We start from the raw sequence: 27,321 nt of genomic DNA on the forward strand, positions 1-27,321 counted from the left end.
TACAAATTAGCCGCTCAGCTGCTGAATGAGGTGTGCTTTGTTTGGGTTGGAGTGGAAATCTACAGGACAGTGGATCTCCTGTAGCAGGGCTGGGAACCTCTGAAAAGTGAGCTTCATCCACAGATGGTTCCCAAATATTAACATAATTATTTTCAAATTTGGCAGCCAATTGTATCCTATCTAATACACTTGGAATTAGTGTCGGATACACTGCCCACACCCCATCCCTCAGCAGCCCGAAGGAGAGCAACACGCCTTCTTCAAGCTGTCTTGTCTCATGCTTGTGACGGTGATTCCGAGGAGCCAGAGGAGCTCTTTGTGTGGCAATCGGCTAACCCTGCCAAGTCCCTCCCTCTAAACCAGCCAAACTTGGCGCTTGGCAGGACCGGGAATCGAACCCAGGTCCTCGGTGTGCAACTGCAACAAACTGGAACCGCAAGTCCGCTGCATCTTAGCCTGTTGTGCCACCTGTGTAAATCACAGAGTAATACTAGTAATTCATAATAATTAATAACTCTGATATATGCATTAAGTTATGTTTTAAATAATAGCGTATTTTCAAAAAGCGTATTTAATACTGGACATTTCCCAGACAATGTGCACCAGTCTCCTGAATTCAGTGTAGTAACTTGGCGATTTGATTTGAATGTTTGATTCATTCAGTGGTAAAAGACTATAAGTTTCCCTCAGAAATCACCAGTGAACAAATAATAAATGGGTATTCTCTGGAAGCAGCTGCTGTAGACAAAGAGATACACAGCAATAGGAAACTGAAAAAAGCTTAATAATACATCAAAAAGAGATCTCGGCACATTATGTACCGAAGCCAAGAGATGCAATTTTGTGTTTGTGTTTCAATGCGTGATGCCGACAGTTTGCTATATACACTCACTGAACACTTTATTAGGAACAACATATTTATTTAAAGTGCACATTCTCATCTTTTACGACAGGGTATTTTTATACACTTTGGTGTCACCAGAAATTACAACACTTCATGGCACCATAATGTTTGGGACGAATGGCTTCACAGGTGTTTCTGATAAGTCCGGTTCTGATAAGTTGAATTGTTTCCTTAGTGCAGGTATAAGAGAGGTTTAGGTATCAAGTCTTGATTCTAGTCTATTGGTTGCCTTTGGAGTCACACAAGTTGTTATTGGCAGTTTTCATTATGGAACCCCCTGTGGTAGGTGCTAAAAGTAGGAAAGATCCCAGATTGGACCATTCTGCCCAACAACCCTTGACCTCTGAACTCGATCCTATCCAAGAGATTTGTCATCCTGTAGGTTTTCACTCTAACCGCAGGAAAGCACACCTCATTCAACATACTTATTCATAGACAAATAAGGGTTGAAATGAAAACCTACAGATGGTAGATCTCCAGGAACAGGGTTGGGAAGTCCTGCTCTATGAAGACACAGAGAGCCTTCTGGAAGCTTTGTGGAGGCTTCTGTGCAGCAGTTTCGGGTTTATTGTGTTTTTTTATGTTTTTTGTGCTTTTTACCTGGGGGATTTTTGTTCTTCATCCAGCCTTGAACTCAGCCAGCTGATTTTGGTAAACTCTTCCTACTGGCTAAAGAATTGTGCTGATTGGGAAGGGTTTTTACTTTCTGAACCTGGATTTTCCAACTTCTAAACTCGTTGAGGCCAGCTCTAATCCACAAGAACACAAGAACACAAAATGGCTGCAATGGCTAAGACTTGATACACCAGGCAACCCTTTCCCTAAGGCAGTGGTCCTCACTCCTGGAGAGCCTCGGGCTGTGCTGGCCCCCAACACACCCCTTAGAATCCTGTTTGTGTTCTCACAGACCTGCCTTACATTCACTCACACCCTCACACTGACCGGCACCTGCGGTTGACAGCTGACAACAGTTTGTTCCCCCTTGGTTGTCTAACTGCTTGCTAGACACTGATAGTGGTCACCAGAATATTGCTGGAGTGTGCCCCAGTCAATGTGAAAACCTAAAAGAGACAGTTGGACAAAGGGTGATTACAGGAGAAAACGCTGAGAAAATTGTTGTTTTTTTAAAGAATCAGCTCCTCCAACCATAAGCCAGGCCTGGCATCGAGCTAATTTGTGGGAGAAATTGATCCAGGAGGCAGGAGTGTGGTCTATTAAAATGGTTGAGGTCCCTGAATTGCATCATTCGATGGATAATCTGGGAAAAGAATATTGCTGCCTGCATTACACAATATGCTATAACGATGTGGGTCTGGTTTATAGGATCCTACTATTTTTACCTCCGTCTAATAGTGGGACAGAAATGATTAATTTCAAATTTCACCCATCTGGACATTTAGACAGGATTGAGCAGGCCTAAACAATATTTTATGTGGTTTATTTGTCAGGTGATGTTTTTGAGTGAAATAAATTAAATGATTTGGTGTGAGTGACATTCCAAGCGTAATGGCAGTATTCCAAAGCATTGTTGATGTCCATGTTGACTTGAAAGCTTCCAGAAGTGGACACAAAAAGCACCCAGCTTGTCATGTCCATGATCTTTCAAACCTAGAAATGAAATTCTGCCACTTTCTGACAGTTTCTTCCATGCCATTTTTTTAGTATTGCAGTATACCGACATGATGGGATCTGAGATGACACACTGGAGGGAACTTCTCAGCGATTGAAATGTCACACAGGCTATTTGTTACCCCATCGGTTAATTATTGATTTTCTTATTTTTATTGTCCAGTCATCATTCCAGTCCAGTGACAATTTTGGGCGGAACTATTGTGTTTGCTATGGCCAGAAAGAGTCCCATCATTTACGAAACCAAAAACATGGAATTGCAGTAAGGTATCGGTGCTCATTCTGCCCCCAGCGAATGATCTAGAACCAGTTATACCACCCGCAAAATAAGTTTGTCCCAATATAGCTACAGTAAGTTTGCGTAAAAGGTGGAGAGTAAATTTGAAAGTGCTTCAGGGGGAAACAACTGAAGATGATTCGAGTCGCTGCCAGGAGTTTCCTCGGAGTGCCAGTAAATGCTGACCATGTTGGCAACCTAACAAATAATTGCTCTGGCGGGGTCAAATCATTCAAAGTGGAAATAAGCGCAGATCGTCGACCATAACTGGCTTTAAAACGAATCAGGTGTCCCAGGAATTTGAGGAGAATAACGAAGTATATTAGCCTACAAAGAAACCGCGATCGCAGCCACTCCTCCATCACGCGAGAGGACAGGTTTATAAATCCGTCGCATCTGTGATATCCACAGAGCTCTGGCTCACTGAGAACTAACGTAACCGCACGGCGCAACAGAAGCTTTTCTACACATCTCGAGATGTCTTCTGCCGACGAATGCAGGTAAGATATAGGTGTAGTATACAGCAGATCTGAGCAGTTTTCATAATCCAGTTCCATATAACGGTCACATTCACCTTTAAAATCACCGTATAGTTACGTAGCATGTGTAGACTGTCATCGTCATAGCAACAGACATAATGTAATTTGTCGTACCATATTGTATAATCCGATACTTAATTAGCTACAGTAAACCTAATATTTGTGTTCCCTTTTAGCCGTTGCCAAAACGTTGGATTAAGCTAAACGAAAAAGACATTTGGAGCAACGCTTAACGTCTGTTATACAGCCTACAGTAAGCTATAGGTAGCATACTGCCGAACTGTACAACGAAAATCGCTTAGCTAGTCTGCTATGTTGCTTAACATCCTCATGGTTTCTCAAAATAACGATAACAAGAATAGTTTTCCCTAAACCTAATCTGCACGTCCCACCATGAGTGATGAAATAGGCTACACTCTGAAATGCCTCAGATACTTTCTACACAGGTATTACTGCTTAGCAAGTGCTCTGTAGCTAATAGGATACGGGCTGCCCCACGTGCCAACATCCACTACTACATAATACCACCGATGAAATTTTAAAGCCACCGAATTTGTTCTAATTGTATTCAAGCACAAATGCCAAGAACAATGACGACTGAAATACAGCGTTTGTTGTCAGCTCTTTTGAGGCGGGGTTAGGGTTAGGAAAAAAATAATTTTCCTATGAAAGGCAAAGCGCTCAGCTATTGTGCGTGCTCTTCTGTACGCCCGTTTCGCAGCAACACAGCCGACCGCCACTGCACGCTGGCTCTGAATGAAAATCGCTTATCCAGCGAAGACCCAACCCGCAGGACCCTGGACAGCTCCCGCTCTGGCAGCGCTGGCGAGGGTTCCCTTCACGGTCCTAACTAAGTCTGGTGCCTGCCAGTGTTCTTCGGCTGGAGAAGTCTATATCCCTTCCATATTTCAATCACATAGGAATATGTCGCCTGTCAAATATCAAAAGCGATCCTTGTTTTATGCACATTATTTTTAGTACAAATTCAAATGAAGTACATTATACAATAGTACGCCACACGTTTGGAAGTCGTTCAGTCATAATGTCACAGATTTGCAGCCTACAGATTTATCTCAAACTCTTTCCCTCTGGGCATGCCACTGTATGTGGGGACAGTAGCTCGAGGTTACATAAGTTTTTGTTACTTTTTGGCAATAAGACCCTGGCAGAAGAAAGAATGCTTTGAGTACTGACTTGGCTATGGGCCAGTTCCCTCCCACCCCTTTCTTTCTCTCTCTATCTCTTTCTGGCATCACTGAAGCGTGAAAATGTGACCCTGGCTCAGAGTAATGAATAAACAGGTTAACCAATGACAAACATGTGACCTCACAGTGGAGGGATGGGTAGATTTGGTTTATAGTCACCTATAAACAGGATAATTGCTAAATGTTTTTTTTTTTTCCAAAGGCAGCCATTCAATCATGCATCCTGTTCATCTTCACTGCAGTCGGTCATTCGCTTTGACATTTCAGCTGCAGTCAGCAAAGGCATTTAACAAATTCACTGGAAAAAAGGAAATGTAACACCGCTTTGCATGTAAGAAAAAGACTTGCCATAAAAAGATCTTGCCTAACACACAAGTCATTACTCACACTTAGCACTGTGGAGGGAAATGCTGTAAAGTAGACTGGTATAGAATGGTGTAGATACTGTATGTATAACTATAACACACAGCGCTGTGGAGACGGTTAGTCATAGTAAACCTATTTTACTTCGCATGAGCGGTGGCTTTTGAAAGGGTTTCCGATCAGCTGGACGTGTTGCTAAGATACGGCGGATTGGATTGTCCCTCTGCTGCAGATGGCCGGTTGTTGGTTTTGGTAGAGGAGGGGGGGTGGTGAGGATTGAAGTGCCAGCGATGCAGTCAGGCTATTTATATCGCAGGGGTTCCCCTCACTGTAGCCTATCACGCGCCTCAGAGTGGGTGTGGAGCGCTGCACGCCCGCATAACCACACCCCACCAGCAGGGGCACCACCAGGGACTTTGGGCCTCAGGAAAAGACCTCACCTTGAGCCCCACCACCGTTTCCCTACGGCACCCCTGCCCATGAGTGACAGGCACCCTGGCCTGCTTTCCAAGCTCATTTCATGCCCCTCAAATCTGAAAAAAATGTCATCATATATTTAGCCTTTAGCTCAGTTTGCAATACAGCATACACCCTTTTGAGCATCAGGATATTCCAGAACAGCTCTGGATTTCTCCATCCCCCCCTCCCCCCTCCATCGTAGCTCCCCCAGGGCTTGTCCTGTGCTCCAGAGACCTCGGTGTGAATATGGAGGTTGAGGGTGTAGTTTCACGATTCCATTTCCCTTGTAAAATTGCCCACTGCTAAACTGTGTATGTGTGTGTGTGTGTGTGTGTGTCAGCGGGTCTCAACTCTGTGTGTGTGTGCGTGTGTGTGTAAGTTAGTAATACTTTATTTATATACCACCTTTCTAAACCAACAGTTACAAAGTGCTTCACAATAAAATACTAAAAAACACAAAACAACAAACAGGATAAAACAGAAAACACAAACACAATAAAAACTAGATGGAATACAAATATAAAAATAAATAAAATAAAGCATACTGATAATAGAACAGCAAAGAATGGCAACCGCATCTATAATCAGGTGTGTGTGTGTGTGTGTGTGAACCATGGTACAGTTCAGCAGGCCTATTATTAGCATATGCGATACTAAGCTCACATGATCCTCTCTTCTTCTTCTATGAAAAATAATGAGTTCGCTCCAGCAACACACACCACCCTCTTCCCCCTGATCCCACCCCCCAGGCAAAGAGCCCCAGCTGATTGGCTCAGCTCTGGATTGGTCCCTGGCAATAAGCGGTTCAGGCTTCACAAATATCAGGGTGGGGGTAAGGGTCATTCCATCACTGCCCCTCCACCCTGACCCAATCCACTCCACCAAGGAAAAGGTGTTATTGAAACCCAATCTTTAAAACGTCTGATTAAAACGTCTCCGCCCAGGTTGCCCGCAGCTTTTTGAAAATTAACCGTCAATCCTTTGAAGGACGCCTGCCCCCAACCGCCCAACCCAGGTCACGCGACAGGCATTGCTTCTGAGAACTGATGACCTGCGGCTATCTTCTATCTTCATGCCTATACTGAGCCCTGTACTATCTAATAGTGCAGCGGAGGATGGGCACCCTATAGCCCGGTTTCTCCTGAGATTTCTTCCCATCCGGGAGTTTTTTCTCGCCACTGTTTGAGTTGAGTTTGAGTTGTTTACCCTTATATGCAATTTGGGGGCTTAGGGCTGGTATTTCTTCTTACCTTCTGTTACTCTGAAGCAACTTTGGGACAGTCTTCTGAGAGGGTTGCCGGTTCAATCCCGCCCCTGGGTGTGTCGAAGTGGTCCTGAGCAAGACACCTAACCCCTAATTGCTCCTGACGAGCTGGTTGGTGCCTTGTCACCTTCCTGTCAGCTTTGACCAGTCTTGCCCTTCTCCTTTGACGTCTCTCATTAACAACGCGTTTCTGTCTGCAGAACTGCTGCTCAATTTCTTTGCACAATTTTCTGCAAATTGTAGAGACTGTTGTCCGTGAAAATCCAAGGAGATCAGCAGTTCCTGAGATACTCAATCTACCCTGTCTGGCACCAACAGTCATTCCACGGTCAAAGTCACTTACCACAATTTTTCCCCATTCTGGCATATGGTCTGTATAAACAATGAACCTCTTGACCATCATCTGCATGCTTTTATGCCTTTAGTTGCTGCCACATGATTGGCTGATTAAACATTTACATTAACAAGCTGGCGTACAGGTGTACCTAATAAAGTACTCACTGAGTGTATGATCAGGTGAATCCTCATGAAAATTAAATCCACCTTCCAACTCTCTTCATCCAATATTAGAGTTAATAACAGCCATCAGTCAGTATTCAGTCAAATTCTGTCCCCGAATTTGACTTCAAATAAATGCAATTCCAGTTTTACCAAATTAACATCGTTTTTTGCACGGCTTTTTGGCAGTTGCCAAACTCATCAAACTTTGTGAGGAAAATAAATTCTAGTTATACATTTTAATAATTAGTCAAAGAATAGGATCTCAGCTAGTGTACTAGCATCAGATTTGCCTGTTCACTGCCATTTGGAAACATACAGTGGTATGGTGAGATTCCACAGGCTGGTGTAGACAGGTTCATACATTCTTTCATTATGACCTAAGCTGACCTGTTTACTGGAATGCACTTGTTAGTGGTATCTCAAAAAAACAAAAAACCTCTGAACTGTTGTGACTTGCCTACAATGCGGCTGGCAGATTCATGGTGAATTCCAGGAAAATATCTCACTTCTACATTACATTTTATTTAGCAGACACTTTATCCAAAGCGATGTACAAAAGGTCATATCAATGTCATCGAACAAGCATAAGTATACACTTTAAATGCTCACCTTTTGAGACACACTTTCCCGATGTGCTTAGCCTCACTTTTGGATAATCATGTTTTACTCTTTTACCGTCTTTGTTGTGCCACTGTTATCCTTGTGGTTTGTTTTTACTTGTTACTCTCATGTCTCTGCAATGCCTGTCATCTTATCTGCCTCTCAAAAAACAATGATGTTATGATTATGGGTGCAATTGTTATTGCCTGATCAGTTTGATGGGTGGGTGTGATCTGTGAAAGGCAGGATGGTCCTGAGATGCACAGCAGGGTGCATTCATCATAAAGCCTCCCTAATGTCTTAAAACATTTCGAATACACATTTGACCAGTGTCACACTGACTGCATTGAGAATGCTGCTGAGCCAGTCCTAGCCTCAGCGCTAACACAGCTGTTGTGGCAGGGCTCATTAATGCACATTCATTCATATGCAGTCACTGTAGGGGCAGGCCTATGCCAGGTTGGGGTGTCCCAGGTCGCTATGGAGGTTTTGTTCTGTTCCCTGGTCGCTATAGAGGTTTCATTCTGTTCCCTGGTCGCTATAGACGTTTCGTTCTGTTCCCTGGTCGCTGTGGAGGTTTAGTGCTGTTCTCACTGGCTGTGTGACAGCACTTTTGAGGATCTGTTTGTTTAAAAATGACACGTCAGAGGAATTCCAACAAACCGGTTTCTGGAGCCGGATACTGTTGAGTGAACAGGTGTTGTCTGTGGAGTGATCGCATGACTGGCATTAGTTCCTCTTTCTCTCGTGCGTGACTGTTGACTTTGAACTTTTAAAAGAAACTGTCGGGATGGCGGAGAGAACCAGCCACAGAAGGTATGAAATTATTTATGACCCTAATGCTTTCAGGTGAAGTTTCACACGGTCAGCTTGTAACCCAGCTTGTAATCCCCAGTTTTTCTTCCTCCTGCATTTAAAAAGCACACCTGCAGAGTGTGCCTGATAACATGCCCCATGGACATGTTTGTTTCTTCCCAAGCAGCTACACCTTTGAGGAGTACAAGGAGACAGCTGACTGGCTTCTGGCTCACACCACCCAGCGGCCTAAGGTGGCCATTATCTGTGGCTCTGGGCTGGGGGGCCTAGCAGACTTCCTGGAAAACAAAATGGTGATTCACTACGAAGACATCCCGCGATTCCCCCAGAGTACAGGTCAGTGGCTCCCCGTTGGCTCTCGTATGACATCACAATATGCGGGGCTTCCATCTCTGCCCTGGGGTAGAGATCAAATGGTGACACACACGGTGATGATGTCACCTCCAAAAGAATGCAGGATAGCAGAATAGGCTGTTCAGCGCATCGATGCTTTTGATCTCCGTGGAGACAGTCAGATATGAATTGCCCCCAAAAGAAGTGGACAAATCTGTCAGTACTATGAACAAGACAAATTAAAAATTAATTGTCTGTCAGCTACGGAAAAAAATTCAACAAAAACTATTGTGAAAGGCTAAGATGTTACTCAAATAATATTCGATGGTGTTCTAGCGTTAACCAGAGTAATGATATTCTCACTGGCATATCAAGCTGCCGACTCTCTGATATTAACAATTTAATTTCCTTTCGGCCAGGTGATGGTTGCACAGCTTCACAACTAGTGATGTTAATTATGTGTCTGTTGAACAAAGCTGCAATTGTATCAGTGTTTAAACAACTGGGATTCATAATATGCCAGAATATGGCATATTATCTCCTGGTTCAAGTCCATACCACAATGTAGCCTGGAGGCCTAGATGCATCACCTCACTGCAGATTAATTTGCATTTCTGTTCTTGCACAATACTGCAGGCTATAATCTGCCCTACCCCTCTGTGTAAATTGGTTTCAGTTTGTTGCTTGATTTTCCGTCCCCTTTTGACTCTGTAAACTCATAAAACTTTCGACTGTCACATAATGTTGGCACAGTTGTGCTTGTAATCTTTTTGATCTGTCATGCCATTTTGCAAAAAGTGCAGAGTCCAGTGGGTGTTTGATGACATCAAACATTTATGTACTATTATATTTTATGTTAAAGTACATTTATGTACTATAAAATCTCAATTGATTCCTGTTTGCACGCAAGCTGAGGCCTGGAGCTCTGTCCCCATTTGATGACATCACAGGCTGTCGCTGCAGGAACTTACAGTTGGTTAGACTAAAAAGGGGCAAACGACCCTGGAGCAATGTGGGGTTAAGGGCCTTGCTCATGGGCAGGGCTTATAACGTGTCTTTAGCTCAAAGTCATTTCTTTCAATGTAACAGCAAGCGAGACCAACATAAGACCAGATCAGAAAATCAATAGTAATTTCAGGCGTGGGCAGTGTCCGGGTTCCCAGTACATCTGCAACATGCCATTAAATTAAAATCAATTTCTCTGCAGGGAAAAACATGTTTTGTGATGAATGAGAAGGACGTAAATCCACAGGGTGCTTATTTGTTACAGTTTTATCAAGCCAGACTGACGGCGACAGCTGGCGTATTTTTTGCATGACCGAGGGGCACGTTTTCCCGGCAGCGCAGACAGCGTTAAACTGTCAGGCCTTGGGATTGCATCATCAAAGCCAGCTGGGATGTGGTTGCTGGTGGCGGTGGTGGAGGGGTCCCTGGTGACATCATTACTGGAGAGGAACACGGCGATGTTGACGCGGCTGCACTGATTCGCACCCAGGTTGTTGTGAATGCGTCCCCAGTTTTTCTTCCCCCTCCATTTAAAAAGCACACCTGCAGAGTGTGCCTGATAACATGCCCCATGGACAGACCCCCAGTCATTACACACTCATATTAATCCTCCTTTCAGTGCCTATCAGTCCAGACTGATACAGCCCAAGGACAACAGGAGCCAGCTTAACGCCATTGCTGGGAGACGCTTTCTGTTAAATAACAACTGTTCCAGATGAGTCTGACCATCCGGTGTTGAATCTAGACCGTTCCAGGTGAATCTCACCGTCCGGTATGGAATCCGGAAAGTTCCTGATGGGCCTCATGGTCCAGAAAGGAATCTTGACCGTTCCAGATGGGTCCGGTACAGGATCCAGACTTTTTCAGTGCTGACTGCGGCTGGCAGCACCTCAGGGCGATGCTGTCATAATTCACTATAGCATCTCATGAGGGTGGAGTGCTTCAGCTGGTGTGGACGACCGGGTTTCAACCCTCACTTGCGACCCCTGCAGGCCAATCCATGCGCCAACAGTCTTCTGGCTGAAGTTGCACATCAAGTGTCTTCCTCTGACTCACGTCTGTGCGAGAACAGTTTGTGGACTATAGTGTGGAAGCACCGGCTCATCATCACAAGTTTTACAGAAACCCTGGTTGAATAGAAATTATAATATGTAAAGTCATTGATTTCGCCAGGAAGGAATGGCATTGACTGAGATAGGAGTCACATGCAAGAAGCCTTTTATCCTGGATAGCCCAATGGTAGAGACCAGTGGGTAGCACTGCCGCCTCACAACAAGGAGGTCCTGGGTTCAAATCCCCGTCGGCCGGGGCCTCTCTGTGTGGAGTTTGCATGTTCTCCCTGTGTCTGCGTGGGTTTCCTCCAGGTACTCTGGTTTTCTCCCATGATCCAGACATGCAGGTTAGGCTGATTAGAGAGTCTAAATTGCCCGTGGGTATGAGTGTGTGAGTGAATGGTGTGTGTGCCCTGCAATGGACTGGCGACCTGTCCAGGGTGTATTCCTGCATTTTGCCCAATGTATACTGGGATAGGCTCCAGCCCCCCTGTGACCCTGTTCAGGATAAGCGGGTTAGGATAATGAATGAATGAAATAAAGAGCTAAACTTTGTTTTTCACCATCAAATCCGATAAGACCCTTTCCTGAAACACAACTGGAATCTACAGCAACTAACCGGATTTTAATTAAGAAGAAAATTAAGAAGAAAATTCATCATATTAGAAACACTGCTAGGTGCGTGTCGGTCTGCTGAGGATATACTACTGTATGTTTATGCTTGTGTGTCTGCATCTTCATGTGTTTACATGTGTCCGTGTGTGTGTCTGCATGCTGGGTGTGAGTGGATGTATGTGTGTGGGGGGGTCTGTCAGTGAGTGGATGTACATATGCGTACCCTCCCCCTGAATCAGTTTCTGAAAATCACGGCTGTCTCAAGAATACGTCTTAAGCTCATGCGTAGCTGAAGGTTTTAGTTTAGTTTGTAGTAAATGGCTTCCATGCTCTTGCTCTCCAGTGCCCGGACACGCAGGCCAGCTGGTCTTCGGGGAGCTTAACGGGAAGCAGTGCGTCTGCATGCAGGGCCGGTTCCACTTCTACGAGGGATACAGCAGCGGCAAGGTCAGCAAACGTGGAATAACTATATGCCACAGCAGCTCTGTGATAGATGCGTATAGTGCAGTGTACTTCCTTTGTGTGGGGACTGTCTCTGAGCATTGAGACTGAGCCGTACAGTGTGTGGTGGCTATGTAACTGGCTAGGTGAATCCTCAGCACAGCACTTCCTGTTGTATTGGCGGTCGATGGTGTCTCACTGGGCTGAATGATCTCTATGTTTGCCTCACCTTGGCCCTGTCATCCTCCAGGGATCAGTGTCTGTTAGCTGGGAAACGTCATTTGTCTTTGAGGGGGCAAGTGGTGTGCGCGCGTGTGTGTGTGTGAATATGTGTGTATGTGAGTGCATGCGTGTGTGTGTGCATTTATATGTATGATTGTGTGTATCCATGTCTGTGTGTGTGTGCATGTGTGTGTGTCTGCATGTGTATACTCTATGTGTGTGTGCGTGCATGAGTGTGTATGTGTGTGTGCATGAGTGTTTGTGTGTGTGTGCATGTGTTTATGTGTGGGCAAGCACATGTGTGTATATTTGTGTGTGTGCATGCATGTGTGTGTGTGCATGCACATGTGTATATATTTGTGTGTGTGCATGCACATGTGAGTATGTTTGTGTGTGTGCGTGCTTGAGTGTGTGTGTGTGCATGTGTATGTGCATGCAGGTGTGTATATATTTGTGTGTGTGCATGCAAGTGTGTATATATTTGTGTGTGTATTTGCATGAGTGTTTATATGTGTGTGTGTGCGTGCATGTGTGTGCATGCGTGTGTGTGTGCATGCACGTCTGTATGAATTTGTGTGTGTGCATGCACGTGTGAGTATGTTTGTGTGCGCGCATGCACGTGTATATATTTGTGTGCGTGTGTATGCATGTGTATGTGTGTGCATGCATGTGTGTATATATTTCTGTGTGTGTGTGCTTGTGTGTCTGTGTGCATGTGTACGTGCTTGAGTGTGGATGGATACTGGGTGGTGAAGTGGAGGGTCTGTGAATGACTTACTGGCTCTTTCTAGTCGGAGGGGTTTACAGGAATACAGATTCATACAGAGAATACCTGCCCCTCCCCCTTCCCTCATAGCCTGTGGTGTTTGTCCAATGACAAAGCAGCACCTCATTCTGAAACAGAGAGAGTGGAGGTTATGTGAGTCTGATGTGGTTACTAATTGTAGCTTCGGGATTACAGTTTTTTACATTCATTTTCAGTTGTCTCAATACCATGTCCACTTCTTAAAAACACAGTGTGCTTTTGAAACATGCACCTCAGTAAACCTGTGGTGCAAAATGTACTTCAACCACCAAAACACTTCATATTTCACCCAAAAGTGACTCATGCTGCCATAACTATAGCATGCGTTCCCTCATAAGGCTACTTTGCCACTCAATGTACAATGAGCAACAAAACACAAACAACTTGGAGCATTGCTAAATACATATATTATGTGTTTCCTTTTCCTCTATTTTTGCATCCACAAATACTTCAAGCCAAGCAGCTAAAGAAACTTTGGATCTGTTGGTTTGCCTCTCATAATAGATGTCATGACTGAGTGTGGTAAATTTACAGTAAACAGTAAATTAATCTATGTTTTACTGTATCAGAAATCCAGAATAACAATTTTTACTGTGTAATGTAAAACAATATATGATAAATACACAAATCACAAAAGCAACAGTATTCTTCAGGGGGTTTACTGTATTTTGCCATTTGTTCTCACAGTGCAATATATTGTAAAATTGTCAAATACGTAATTGTTTTGGATTCAAACTTTCACTTTTCTGTGCTCAGTTGACCTTGCCTGGTGCAAATGAGCCAACCAAGAAGACCAGAAGGCGGGGTTTGCACTTTTTGAGAGTATTTCACAGGTTCACCGGACAAGCTCAGTAAAGCATGGACGAGTACTTGAATCCAAGACAATTACGTACTTGACCCAGGTCTGACATACTAATCTGAGCTCTACTGAACTTACAAAGGACACACACTAATCCGTACCCTGCCGAACTGCACCGAATGTGGTTGCGCTTTTCAAATTCAGAAAACAAACTGTGTCACACACCAGACAGGATAGACAAGCTGGGAAAAGAGCACACATTTTAACAGCCTGGATTGGTTCAAAACATACTGTCGTGTCTAGGAAACGACAGAGTCCAAATCTTCAATTTGTCGAAAAACATCTTCGCGAGGGAAAAGACGACACCAGGCAGCAAGATCTTCAGGAAAATCAGACTTTATTAGCACACGTGCATAAAGCCGGATCAGCTCTCCAGAACTGAACCCCGACTGGCATTTGTACACCCATTTTATACACAGTTACTCCACCTACAACTCCACCTACCTCATTCTGGCAAATCACCCACACTTTTCTTATCGTAACTCCTCCCAACGCTCCTCCCACAACGTCATTGTGGCAAATTGCCAACGGTCCTTATGCTCTGCCAACTCTGTACAAAGTTCAGGGCATTCTGCCAACTACGTGTCCTCACTTCACCCCGCACCTGCTCTTGGCAAACTACCAGACCTCATAAAGTTCTGGATGCCCTCCCTCTAACACGTCATCCATACACGTCACTCTGTATCTTTCGCTTTTATAAGACGAACTAAGCAGCAGTAATCATTGAAAATATACAGACAAACTAAACATTTCATTAATATTCACTTCTAATATACTTTTCTAATCTACAGACATACTAAACATTTGATTAATTATTCTCTTCTAAGGGAGTAAATGTACGTAGCATTCTTTGCTCTCATTTCGACAGTTTTCACTGTGGTTTCTTGCGTTTTCATAAGCTCAGCTATAATTAATGTTCTAGGTCAAATAGATACACTCCTGGCATAAAACATCGAGAGTCCTGGAGAAATCAGCTGTACAGTCATATCTCACTCTGCCCATGTCCTTGACAGTTTGGTCTACACAGTTCAAAACGGGGCCCCCCCCTGCCAGCTGGCTGGGCTCACTGTGTAATCCTAGCACAATTTAGCAGTTAATCAGTTTGAAACTATACAGGGTACATATCATACTTTAATACAGATATATTGATAAACTTTTAGCACACATCGTCGAGAGTTTTGGAGGAACCAGCCTGCTCACTAAGGCGGAGTCTGATTTTGACTTGTGATTGGTTATCATGCTTTTAGGAGGGAGATCTTTCGTTCTGTGAATTTTCCCCTACATTATACGTGTGGGCCTGATTAACCAGGAGGCGTGATCCTCAAATTGCCCTGCCACTTTCCTGCAAACCGAGCCAACGTGCCACAAAACAGGTAGAAAGTTATAAATGAGTATTAGATATTAGTTACAGTGAAGAAGGTGCAGTGATGTTGTGGAAAGGAACAGGCAGAGGAGTAATCCTGTATTGCAGGGAATGGTTAAAGGTTTGTTTGAGGTCTGCAGTAAGCAGGCTGGACTGGCTGTTCACCTCCTTTAATTTTCACAGCAGGTGCCCATTTTAAGTTAATCTTTTGACCTTGGACCTTTTCACGCCTGGCTGCAGAATGATCTCCATAACCGACCCTTACAGTAGGCCTTTGACCTGTTCTGGTGCCGTATGATGTAAATGAAAAAGGGACTGCATTTATATAACGCTTTTTCCAGCAACTACAGCTGCGTGAAGCACCTTGCAATTAATGCCTCTCGTTCACCCATTCACACATACACATACCCACACACACACACACACACACACACACACACACACACACAAATACACATGCACACCCACATATACCCACACACATGCACACTCACCCACACATGTTGTAACACTGTCTCTAGAATAGCGCCTCTCATCTCACAGTCACCTGATCTGCCAACTGCAGGGGTGGCCAACCCTGGTCCTGGAGAGCTGCAGGGTCTGCTGTTACACGGCACTTAATTTGATCAGTTAAAGCGGTCGATTACACAGTTAACTCACCTCACCTGGTTTGTGGGGTCTAACTGGTCGTTGTATTTCAGGTGAAAACAAAAACCAGTAGACCCTGCGGCTCCCTGTGTTGGGCTACTGGGTGAATACAGGCTGAATCTGAGCACAGTACTCCTGTTTGGAATGTAGTTTTGAACAACCAACTGCCAATCTGTCGCCGTGCCAACGCTGTGTCTCTAGCCCCAGTGTGAGCCCTTGTCTGGGTGAGCAGACATTGCTTTCATCTGCTCAACCGCACAAAGGAATTGATTGGGTGTGTCTGCCATTGTTTACCACCACCGAAGCGAGCCAGTGAGCAATTACCCTCGTGTGGATTATGGGTTACATAATGCAGTCAAATTCATACAGCCCATTGGTGATTATATTTCCATAAAACTGCCAGTGCTTTATGAAGAGGCTCAATGGGCATGTACCTGTACTGTGTGTTTATGAGCCGTGTATTTATTGTGCTGTCGTGTGACAAGAAATACTAATGTGAGTGAGATAAGAGTGGAGTGTTAGCAGCCCTGCTGAAAAAAAAAACTTCTCAAACTTGGTTTTGAAACAGCTGGTTTACCAGTTCAGACCAGCTCATCGCTCAACATGGTTTAGCTGGTTGACCAGTTTAGATCAGCTCCCAGCTTTAAATAATTTGACCAGCTCAAGCTATGTTTTGAAACAGAGAAGCTCCGTCTCTCTCTCTCTCAGGTCACGTACCCCGTGCGTGTTTTTCACCTGCTGGGAGTGGAGACTCTGATCGTCACCAATGCGGCGGGGGGGCTGAACCCCAGCTTTAATGTGGGTGACATCATGATCATCAAGGACCACATCAACATGCCCGGCTTTGCGGGACAGAACCCGCTGAGGGGCCACAACGAGGAGAGGTGGGCTCACCTGCACATCTTACTCTATCTGTTCAGTACATATCATAATGAGACGCAATAGAAACTGTCAGGTGATCATGAACTGTTACAAGCTGACAGTTGCTCTTAAGTTAGGATGGGCTCCCCCACTATTGGTTTCTCTTGAGATTTCTTCTCTTTTTTTCCCTCATGACTGTTTTTCTTTTAACTCAATCGGTTGCTTTTCAGTATTTCTGACCTACTTTTTTGCCCAATTTTGTGTCTTTTAGACAGTGTCTCTGTAAAAAAACCCGACACAGATAAGTTTAGACATGCTACATGTTCAGGGAAGATTCATGCTCTTAAGGGCACATCGCATCAGAAATATCTGACATGCCCCGTTTTCACATGCCAGAATTCAGCCTGATAAACAAACACTTTCATTTTCATTTTCTGTACTGTGCCGTTTGCTTTTTAGCTGACCGTTAAAATAAAAAGCAGGATCAAAATTGTGTTGCCACATGGTCACAGAAAATTGGAGTAAAATTTGTTCAAGGATCTGAAAGAATAAAAGCGACTATTGATGGAACACAGAAAGCTATAACTAGAAGTGCCATCTCACTCTCACTGCATGGGATTAGTTGTGCAAAATAAATGTAAGAGTGTGCAGCAGGGTAGCCTAGTGGTCGGTTGCTTGACAGGCAAGTTGCTGGTTGGAGCCCCTGGTGGGTGGAAAGGGATGCTGACTTGCATCTGGAGATGAAAAAGGGCAGAGAGCTCTGCTCTTGAGTGAGGCCCTTAATGCGAAAACTGCTCCCTTTACCCCTGTTCTCTCTCTCACCTTCCCACTTGGGTCATCTCCCTGGGAGTCCTTTCAAAAGAGAAACAAGTTCTCAATGGCCCTCCCCTGGTTAAATAAGAGATTTAAAAACAGACAACCAGGTGTAAACGGTAAATGGCTGGCATTTATTTAGCGCCTTTATCCAAAGCGCTGTACAATTGATGCTTCTCATTCACCCATTCATACCCACACTCACACACAAACGGCAATTGGCTGCCATGCAAGGGGGTTAGGTGTCTTGCGCAGGGACATTTCGACACCCAGGGCAGGATCGATCCGGTAACCCTCCGACTGCTAGCTGACTGCACTTACAGCCTGAGCCAATGTCGCCCTAGCGGTATACTGGATGTACAGATGTGAGACCTGTTGCCTGTATGGGGGGCGAGCGGTACCAGGGCGGTTCTGATGTCCTTCTCTGCCTCCGCCCCAGGTTCGGGGTGCGGTTCCCCTGCATGTCCGACGCCTACGACCGCCAGATAGTGCGACTGGCCCAGGAGATCGCGGAGGAGCAGGGCTGTTCCAACATCCTCCACCAGGGGGTGTACTGCAACCTGGGCGGGCCCTGCTTCGAGACCATCGCAGAGTGCAGAATGCTGCAGACCCTGGGCGTTGACGCCGTCGGTCAGTTTCCACGCAAATATCCCAGCATCCCCCTCTTCACCCTCCTTCCGTTACACTGGCCTGCACCCAGAACTCTCCCACATACGTGCGTACGGCGGCGGCACCGTTGCCATAGTAATATCTGGATCCATAATACCTGCAGTTAATGTGGGTTATTTTCACCAGTATGTATCAGGGGTTTAGAGCCATTTCTGATACAGGGACCTCCATCATATGTGAAAAAAGTGATATAATTTGAAATATTTTCCGAAATGAAAATATATAATATAGTCAAGTCCGTGAACCCTCGGTTGCAAATCCAGAATCTGGCCCAGACAGCATTTAAGTCTCGTGACCTCACACAGTTTTTTCTCTACAGGATGGAACATTTAAACATTTACTTAACACGTGCCAGATGGGGGTAACGTAAAGTATTACATTGCTCTGAAAAATAATGCGCGTTTCATAATGCATATGAAACTTCCATGCTTCCATAAGGGTCCTGCTTCACAAGTGCAGATAGAGGCACATTGTCATGCGGCATAATGCACTGACAAGCAGCTGGTGAATCAAGTCTGGGAGGTCAACCCCTGAGTCAGAGGTTAATTAATCTGAACTCTCAGCGGTGTGGAATTACACTCCGAGCAGGGAAGCGTATCCAATCTCAGCCCCATGCGCTGAGTGCACGCCTACCGCTGTACACGTTCTAACTGTGGTCTTTTTCAACGGATCAACTGACTCGTCATACATCAGCCATCGCTCCTGTCCATATAACTGTATCATAATCTTTACATCACAGCCAGTTCTGGCGGCATATAATGGGCCTGTGGTCTCCTTAACTCGCCGATTGATCTTAATAAAGTGCTGGTGTAATGGGGACAGGCTGAGAGTGATATTGAGCTGTGATCCTGCTGCATGTTAGGAGAAGCAGGGTAACACAGAGGAGTCGCACAGACTCTGTTTCCAGAAGTCCCTGTAACAGAAAACCATTATGGCATCGTGTCGTGTGTGTCTGTCAATGCATGTGGGTGGTGGGGGATCGCTGGGGAAGATGACAGAGGGGGTAAAAAAAAAAAAAATGTTGCTGCATTGGCCGGGAATCGAACCCGGGCCTCCCGCGTGGCAGGCGAGAATTCTACCACTGAACCACCAATGCTTGCATGTATACCACTGGTGCCGCTGTGTCTGAAGAAGGCGGAGCTGTATCAACATGTCTGGACGAGCGTAACAGCGGGTTTCACATTGCGTCGTTTGCCCTGCAGACAGTCGCTTCTCTCTCTCTCAGTAACTCCTCTCTTTCAGTCACTCCCTCTCTCTATTGTTGCATCTGTTTCTCTCTTTCCCCACACTCTGTTCAGATATTCTCTATTCGTATGCTAAGTGACCTTGGTTGCCGTTTCCAGGATTGAAATCACTGGTGCTAGCATCCAGTATCAGTGATTTCAACAGTTTGTTTCATTGAGTTTAATCTAGTAATAAACCTAGTACTTTCCCTCAGTGATCCCCGTTAATCCTGAGAAGTCCATTAACAGCCCCTAAACACGAGGCACCAGTGGTGTTCAAACTCACTGGACGTGTGTACACAATGTTACGAATGTTCAATCCTATCTAGACTATCTGAACACAAGGTGGAGCAAAAAACATATTTCCATGGAGAGAGATTGGTCTCAATATTATTGACAAATGCGCGTTACATGGTCAAATAAATAAATAAATAAATAAATAAATAAATAAGGAAACTCACAAACTCACATCACTGAATGCACGCATGTCACTTGCTCCACAAATGCAGATTCTACCCTTCACAAACCAATTTTGAAGTGAATTTGAGACTGGGTTGCTGCAAATAATGCATGCGGATATTGGACACATTTTTGCTTGTCATTTACAAAGGATGAGGTATTTGTGAAAAAGGGAAAATATCTGTTCACAAATATGTATGCATTTTGTACTAATCAGTGCATTCATTTTAAATGGCAATTTATAAGAAACAAGTTGTGAGATATTTGTTTGTGGTAGGGGATGTGAAGATCAGTTTTTGTAAACGGATACCATAACATTTTTTAAACGGTTAACCGAGTAAACTATACTGCTTACGACCGCTAGGGGTCGTATTTTGGTCTGTTCGACTGGTCATTTTACTGATTTTACTTTCCTGAAAATACAGGTCTCTGTACAATTTGATTATTTTTTATGTAACGGTAAACTTTGCCAAAATATTTTATATGGCACGGGACAATCGTGGTGGTGAGATTAACGTTCATTTTTCGGTGAAATCAGGGAATTTTCGCTTTCAATATCCGATGGATAATTGGGCTAATGATAATGTATTGCTTTCTTTATTTTTATGTACATACCGCATAGTGGAAAGCGAAGTTCAGTTGCCCGGTAGTTTGAATTCGCGAATAAACAAATATGAAGAAACGCCATACAATCAGCCATAAGTGAACCAACAGCTACAGATTTGAAACACATTAATTATTTGATAGCTGTAGTACTGTAGCATTCAATTCCCTGCGGTGTTTGCATTCTTAACCACTGAAATGGCAGATTGATTGCTAGTTTAGAATGTAAACAGCGTATTGTAATATTGCGTGCAACATTTGTACAATGTATTGCTTTATTTGTTTATTATACGGCATAGTGGAAAGCTACGTTCAGTTTGCAGGTAGCTAGTTGGAATTTGAGTGACAACAAATAAACACGGATCCTCTGTGAACTTTATGACACGACACGTTACAGTAAACCATAAATCGACTAACAGCTACAGGAATTATTTTATCACGATAATAGCCAACTGTAACATTCAATTCCCTGTGGCATTTTAAACAAAAAAACAAATATGGCTAAAGATTGCTTGCTAGAACTGACGTTCCTGTAGCTTGTCGATTGCTAGTTTAGAAGGTGAACACGCATTTATTTTAAAATGAGTTTACCACTTCAACTTCAGAAAAAAATGATCGGCTATCAGTTAGCTATTTTTTGTAAACGTTCACAGTCCTAGTTTGTAGATAGTAAAACACATTTGTGATAAGCCTCTTATCTTGTTGATCATGTTATACGCATTTGTCAATAATATTGAGACAAATCTCTTCATACATTTCCTGAAATGTAACTTTTTTCAAAATCAAAACAAGAATCGAGGGAAGGACAGTGGTGGTTTTTGTACAAGGCCTCAATCTCTACTTCACCAGCACACTCAATTAAGTCCCACTTATCTCCCTACCACTGCCCCCAAACCACGAGTATTATATTTAAAAGGTGCAATTAATATGGTCAAATGTAGCCTAAGTAGAATTAAAAGCTTCGGAAAGTCTAAAATTTTATTTATTTCTGTGAAGGAGACAGACCATGGCTAATTCTGGGAATCTTGAAAGGTTGAGAACTCTAGCGTTTTAGCTCATTTAGAACAATAACAAATTATACTTTCGTCCTGCAAATCATTTTTTTTATTTAAACTAATAAACTTGCGCCTGCTAATCACGTAGCTAGGCTAGTCTGTAACCGCTTTGCTACGGCCTAATTTACAGCTTCTGTAGGCTACCAGCAAAATCCGATATAGATTTTGTATTTACATTTACATTTTAATCAACCCACTGCAATCGCGCAATGGGGCCAATAACGTTTCAAACTAATATTTATGATTCCATGATGTTTGTTCAGTTTATATTTTGCAGGCGTTAGCTATAGTGCTACTGTAACTGAGAAAACGTTAATAAACTAGCTATCTTAATTTTTAATCAGTCATCTTACCTCTATATTTTTCTTCAGGGTTGATGCACAGTTTTTGTAGACAGAGGCCTCATTGATACTGGGCAAGCAAAGCTTAACATTACATTGCATCATGCCACTGTTGCCTTTTTGTGGCGAACATTTTTTAACGCGAAACTGGCCTCGCGGTTACAGATTCACCCCTCCGAGCTTTCATTTCCACTCTGCAGGGCAGTGAGACGTAAACACGTCTTTCAAAAGTGGAAAAAGTGGATGCTTTTCGGATAAACCGATTGTTCTGTATGTGGACATCTGGACTGTGCACATCCGTCGATTGTTCTGGCCCAATGCCTACAATTTTAATTGGTCTTTTTGTTTCTGTGGTCTAAACCAAGGAACGTTTTTTAATTAGGCTAACCAGAGCCCACCCTTTTTTCTTTTTTTTTAAAGTGTCGAATTACATAACTTTGTTCATTAACATGCCCACTAAAATTACTGATTTTGGAAAAGTACTATTACAGTCTCTCTCTCTCTCTCTCTCTCTCTCTCTCTCTCTCTCTCTCTCTCTCTCTCTCTCTCTCTCGCTCTCTCTCTCTCTCTCTCTATTTGCGTTATTGGCATTACACAATTGGCATTTGTACTGCCAACATGTTAAACAAAGGAATAATAACAGGGTAATATGATCGAATACAAAAATAATAACAGGATCTCTCTCCCTCTCTCTCACAGGCAAATTCAAAATGATTTATTGGTAGGACATATTTTGAAATGTGTATTGCCAAGGCATAACAATTAATAGCAACAACAATGATATTAGTAATAATAACAACAATACATATAAAGGTATATTTAAGATGCTCTGTACTTTCTTTATATTTATCACATTGGGCGAAGAAGTGCAGCTTAGCCTCTCTTTACGGGACGGCCAAGTCTGCTCTCTCAGAGTGGAAGTGATTTACAGAGACCCCCCCCTCTCTCTTTCCCCTCTCCCTTTCACTCTATCCCTCTTTCTCTCTTTCCCCCTCTCTCTTTCTCTCTCCCCCTCGCTCTCTTCCCCCTTTCTCTTTCTCTCTCCCTCTCTCTTTCCTCTATCTCTTTCTCTCTCCTCCTCTCTCTCCCTCCCCCCCCTCCCTCTCTCTCTCTCTCCCTCTCTCTCTCTGTTGTAGGAATGAGTACGGTCCCAGAGGTCATTGTCGCGCGCCACTGTGGTCTGCGAGTCTTTGGCCTCTCTCTCATCACCAACAAGGCGGTGCTGGACTACTCCAGCGACCAACGGGCCAATCACGACGAGGTCCTGGAGACTACCCGCATGAGGGCTCTGGTACTGCAGAAGCTGGTCAGCAGCCTGCTGGCCAAGATATAGAGCGCCCCCTGTCTGCAAAAGCTGGCATTTTCTGTTTGTTTGTTTTTTTGTGGTTAAAGGGGTTTTTTATTATCTTAAAGCACTGGTCTCAAACTTGTTGCCACGGAGAGCCGAGTGTATGCAGGTTTTAATAATATTATATATAACTATTAAATAACTGTAATAATGTTTTGATTTCAACCCATTAATGATGCCTTAATTTATTTCAATTAATCATTCAGACATGCGCATTTAACTGCATTAAGGTACTGTATATAAGCAACAGTTGTTATCCTGCATAACTAACAGATTTTACTTTATATGGATTATGTGCAAATCTACAGCCCTAATTCAGAAAATAATTGAACTAATGATAGAATCAAGATCTGCGGCCTGAATAAAAACCAGCATACACAGGACTGGGCACGGCAGTTTGGGACACCTGTCTTAAAGGTTTACCTAATTACCTAAAGTTAAGGTAATCCTGAGCACCAAAAACAAAAGTGAACAATCACACATCATGTTATTTAACTCCTGACGGGGCTTCAGATAATCTTCCGTGTTGGCAGAACAGGCACGTAGGCATTATGTGGGGCACATTTCGTTTTTAACAATCTCCCACTGTGTAACCCACTTATCGTATCCCCCCAAAACTGTGACCGGAGGGAGACCCTAATGCTAGAGGACCTCAAAAACAAGACCTTTCAGGAGCATTACCATCGAACGGGGTGAGCTGGGCATTGTGGGAAACAGTGTTACTGTTTGTAACCTTAACTGGTAAAATGAATATACTTATTTAGAATTACCTTTGACACTTTAGCACATTCTAATACCTCTCATGCTTAATCTACACCTAGAATCTTTTCGTAAGATTCCTTTTTTTTCTCAAGGTGCTGACACACAAAGAGGACCACATAATAGTTTTATTTTATTAAAAACGATTACATATATTTATATTTTTTAATTATGGTGATGTTTAGTTAATTAACACTTATGTTCAGAATCCAGTTTACGTGAACATTGTGTAACAATGTCATAGTGCGTATAACAAAGAGATATTTTAGGTTATGCTGTGCAGATGAATACAATATTATAATATCGTATTGACAGAAATTGGATCTATAGTTTAATGGGATTGTAATATATTTACCAAAGTATTGTTAACAGTCATTATCTTAAAAACAAGGATTGGGGATTGATGTATATTTTATACAATTTGTATTCTACAATAAAAAATAATAATATGGATGTATTTTGTGTCTGTTCTCTGTCATCCAGATTATGCTACATCAGTACCACAGAGCATGCACTGGAGTCCATTTTCAGCACACTGCTGCACTCTGCCACCTCCTCCCCCCATGTGATTACAGACAGACAGACAGACAGATAGATAGATAGATAGATAGATCATCCATCCATTATCTTAACCCGCTTATCCTGAACAGGGTCGCAGGGGGGCTGGAGCCTATCCCAGCATACATAGGGCGAAAGGCAGGAATACACCCTCGACAGGTCGCCAGTCCATCGCAGATAGATAGATAGATAATGTTAACAACAACAACACAGCAATAAATAAAACTAATAAACAAGTAAATAAATGAATAAAATATGTGACCTTCCAGGAACATTTCACCATACCCCATGAGCGCCTGTTAACTGATTTTCACAGCTCAGTCATCCTGGGGGTTCGCTGTGTTGCCTTGGAGAACAGTATAACTCACTCCCAAGGTGGGAGAGATCGCGGGAAGCGGGTGCAGAATCCATGATTAGCACAAGGTGAGAGGCCAGCAAAAGCGGCTCCATTAACGGCTAATGTGAGAAGCGGTGTTGAGTGGCTCTCGTTGCTAAGGCATTTTGAGGAGAGGTCGTTAAGCGATGCGGAGAGCGGTGAATCCGAGCGCCGCGCTATATGGAGGTTAGCAGGACCTGCCGGAGCCGCGATCTCTCCTTCGTGTCCCTATCGATCGGCCGCGAGATCGAAGAGGAATAGATTCGCGTCTCTTTAACAAGCTTCATTGAGCAGAGGAAGAGATTTTACACCGTGTTTAGAAAGGGCATTGAGGGTAATAGTCGTCAATAATGGCGATCAATAGCCATAGTGGGAGCGCGACAGAAGGAGGGAGAGGGGGAAAAGAGAAAGTGAGGTCTGCCTTCATCCCTTTATCACTTTGTAAATTAAAATATACAAAGTTAAACGTCTTATATATAAAAATAACCTTTCCTCGGTTGTAGGGGCCCGACGTCTCCATCCATTGGGCACTGATATATGGAGAACCCTGTTGTACTTACCCTGATTTCATTCCATTTCTCACCTTGTTTAAGGGTGAGAGGAGCTTTCTGTTTCAAACTTAACCTACAATCACTGAGTGAATATAAGCACTGCAAGCTAGGAACATTCATTAAATATGCAAGACAAAAGCATATAAATCCTAATCATCCTAGCTGATCTCCTGTTAAATAAAAATGCTATAAAGCAATGATGATGGTAGGAATCACAATGATGATGAATATAATGTAATATGTGCCAGCTTCACAGAATATTTTGTGTGTGTGTGTGTGTGTGTGTGTATGTGTGTGTGAGTGTGTGCGTGTATGAGTGTGTGTATGTGTACGAGTGTGTGTGTGTAATTGTTTGTTTGAGAGTGTATGAGTGTGTATGTGACTGTGTGTGTGTGTGTGTAAAATGTAGAAACTCAACTCTTGCTTTAAGGATAAGTTAAATTGACTTAAATAGCTTCTGAAACAACAACAAAAACATATTTTCTCTCTCTTTGGGCCAAACGGGCCTTGGTCACACTTAGACATAATCCTGGGTAGCACCAGCGCCCAAGACAGAGACGAAAAGCCCTTGCTCTTTTGTCGCACCAGGCAATGTTTTAAGGGGATAGGACAGATTACAATAAACTGCATTTCAGATATTGGTAGTCATTTCAGACAGCAACAGTTCTGTCCATTGTGTCACGTTTCATGTTTGTCATGTCATGTTTTATGTTTAGTTATTGTCTTGGTTATGTTATTGTCATGTCACGTATTATGTTAGTCTAGTATCACCACATTTTTAGGTTTCATGTCATGTTATGTTTCATGTTTAGTTATTGTTACGATTTTTATTGTTAGTCTTGCCATGTGATGTTATATAGTTTATTGTCATTGTTTTGCAAACTTGTTATGTCACAATTTATGTTCCATGTCATGTTGTACTGTTCATTGATTTAGCATACACTTTTTCGTGTCTTTCTGCAAACCTTGCATTCCTGCTTTCTCTCTCTCCCTTTCTGTCACTCACACCCTAATTGTTTCAATTTCCCTTGACTATTTATTAAATCTACTAATGCTAGATCAGGATTGGGTAATACTAACATACTAATCATGTGTTCATGTTACCTTACGTTTCTTGTGCATGTCATTTACTAATTTACTAATGCTAGGGCAGGATAGGTTTATTACTAACGATTACTAATTACGTCGTTAACTTGTCAATCTTCCACACCTGATATCCATTCTCTTGCTGCTCTCAAGCTAATTGTCTACACCTGTCTACACCTGCATATAAGCTCAGTTTCATGTCATGTCTGTGTGAAATTGTTTGCCTCCTGTTGGTCAGTGCAGTTGCGTGAGCGGTTAGACCAAGCCATTGGCTCCCCATCATGAGCCAAGCCTGGTTTTGACCATTGTTTATTGACTTCTGTTTTGTTGACCATCGCCTGCCTGTACCACGACTTTGCCTGCTGTTTTTGTGCTTTTGCCCCGCGGAGCAGACTTTGGTCTTGACTCTTGCACCGTCATTGACCCTGAGCCTGCCTACCGTCCGCCTGTACTTCTGCCCTGCTGACAGTTTTCCTGGCTACCGGACTTCCCGCATGGTGTACCGACTACGAGACTGCCTTCTCCCTTGGTACTGCACTTTGGTTTACTGGCTGGATATTTACGTGTATGATCATTGCTTGTTTTTGACTACGCTCTCTGGATATTCCCCAAATAAAGCCCTGTCGGGACTTTACTACACTACTGTTTCTGAGTTGTGCATTTTGGGTCCAAACCCCCCACGCACCTGTCTCACATTGCCTTGTTTCAAATATTTCTTT

The 27,321-nt window shown here is 43.4% G+C and overlaps 1 protein-coding gene and 1 non-coding gene across 5 annotated transcripts; one reads left to right on the forward strand and one right to left on the reverse strand.

The window, feature by feature from the left end:
• The first annotated feature begins 3,091 nt into the window (after positions 1-3,091).
• pnp6 (purine nucleoside phosphorylase 6) lies at positions 3,092-24,484 on the forward strand. 4 transcript variants are annotated; one of them, XM_061245905.1, is made up of 6 exons: positions 3,092-3,310; positions 8,724-8,893; positions 11,906-12,009; positions 16,609-16,784; positions 18,014-18,204; positions 23,061-24,484. In XM_061245905.1, the coding sequence occupies exons 1-6, from the start codon at positions 3,288-3,290 to the stop codon at positions 23,255-23,257; spliced, it is 861 nt and encodes a 286-aa protein (XP_061101889.1). In that variant the 5' UTR covers positions 3,092-3,287; the 3' UTR covers positions 23,258-24,484. The 4 variants fall into 4 exon arrangements, with proteins under 4 accessions (XP_061101889.1, XP_061101887.1, XP_061101888.1 ...); XM_061245903.1 differs by having other exon boundaries at positions 3,240-3,310; positions 8,721-8,893; XM_061245904.1 differs by lacking the exon at positions 3,092-3,310 and adding an exon at positions 8,435-8,557.
• On the reverse strand, positions 19,269-19,339 carry trnag-gcc (transfer RNA glycine (anticodon GCC)). The gene has a single exon. It is a non-coding gene; the product is annotated as a tRNA-Gly (tRNA).
• Positions 24,485-27,321: the final 2,837 nt, after the last annotated feature.

This window comes from Conger conger, chromosome 6, assembly GCF_963514075.1.
Source record: "Conger conger chromosome 6, fConCon1.1, whole genome shotgun sequence".
NCBI classification, from domain to species: domain Eukaryota; kingdom Metazoa; phylum Chordata; class Actinopteri; order Anguilliformes; family Congridae; genus Conger; species Conger conger.

Coding starts and splice junctions, on each gene's coding strand:
- pnp6 (XM_061245902.1), top strand. CDS start 8,532: ATGGCGGAGAGAACCAGCCACAGAAG. Junction 12,010..16,608: donor AGGGATACAGCAGCGGCAAG/GTCAGCAAACGT, acceptor TCTCTCTCTCAG/GTCACGTACCCCGTGCGTGT. Junction 18,205..23,060: donor CCTGGGCGTTGACGCCGTCG/GTCAGTTTCCAC, acceptor TCTCTGTTGTAG/GAATGAGTACGGTCCCAGAG.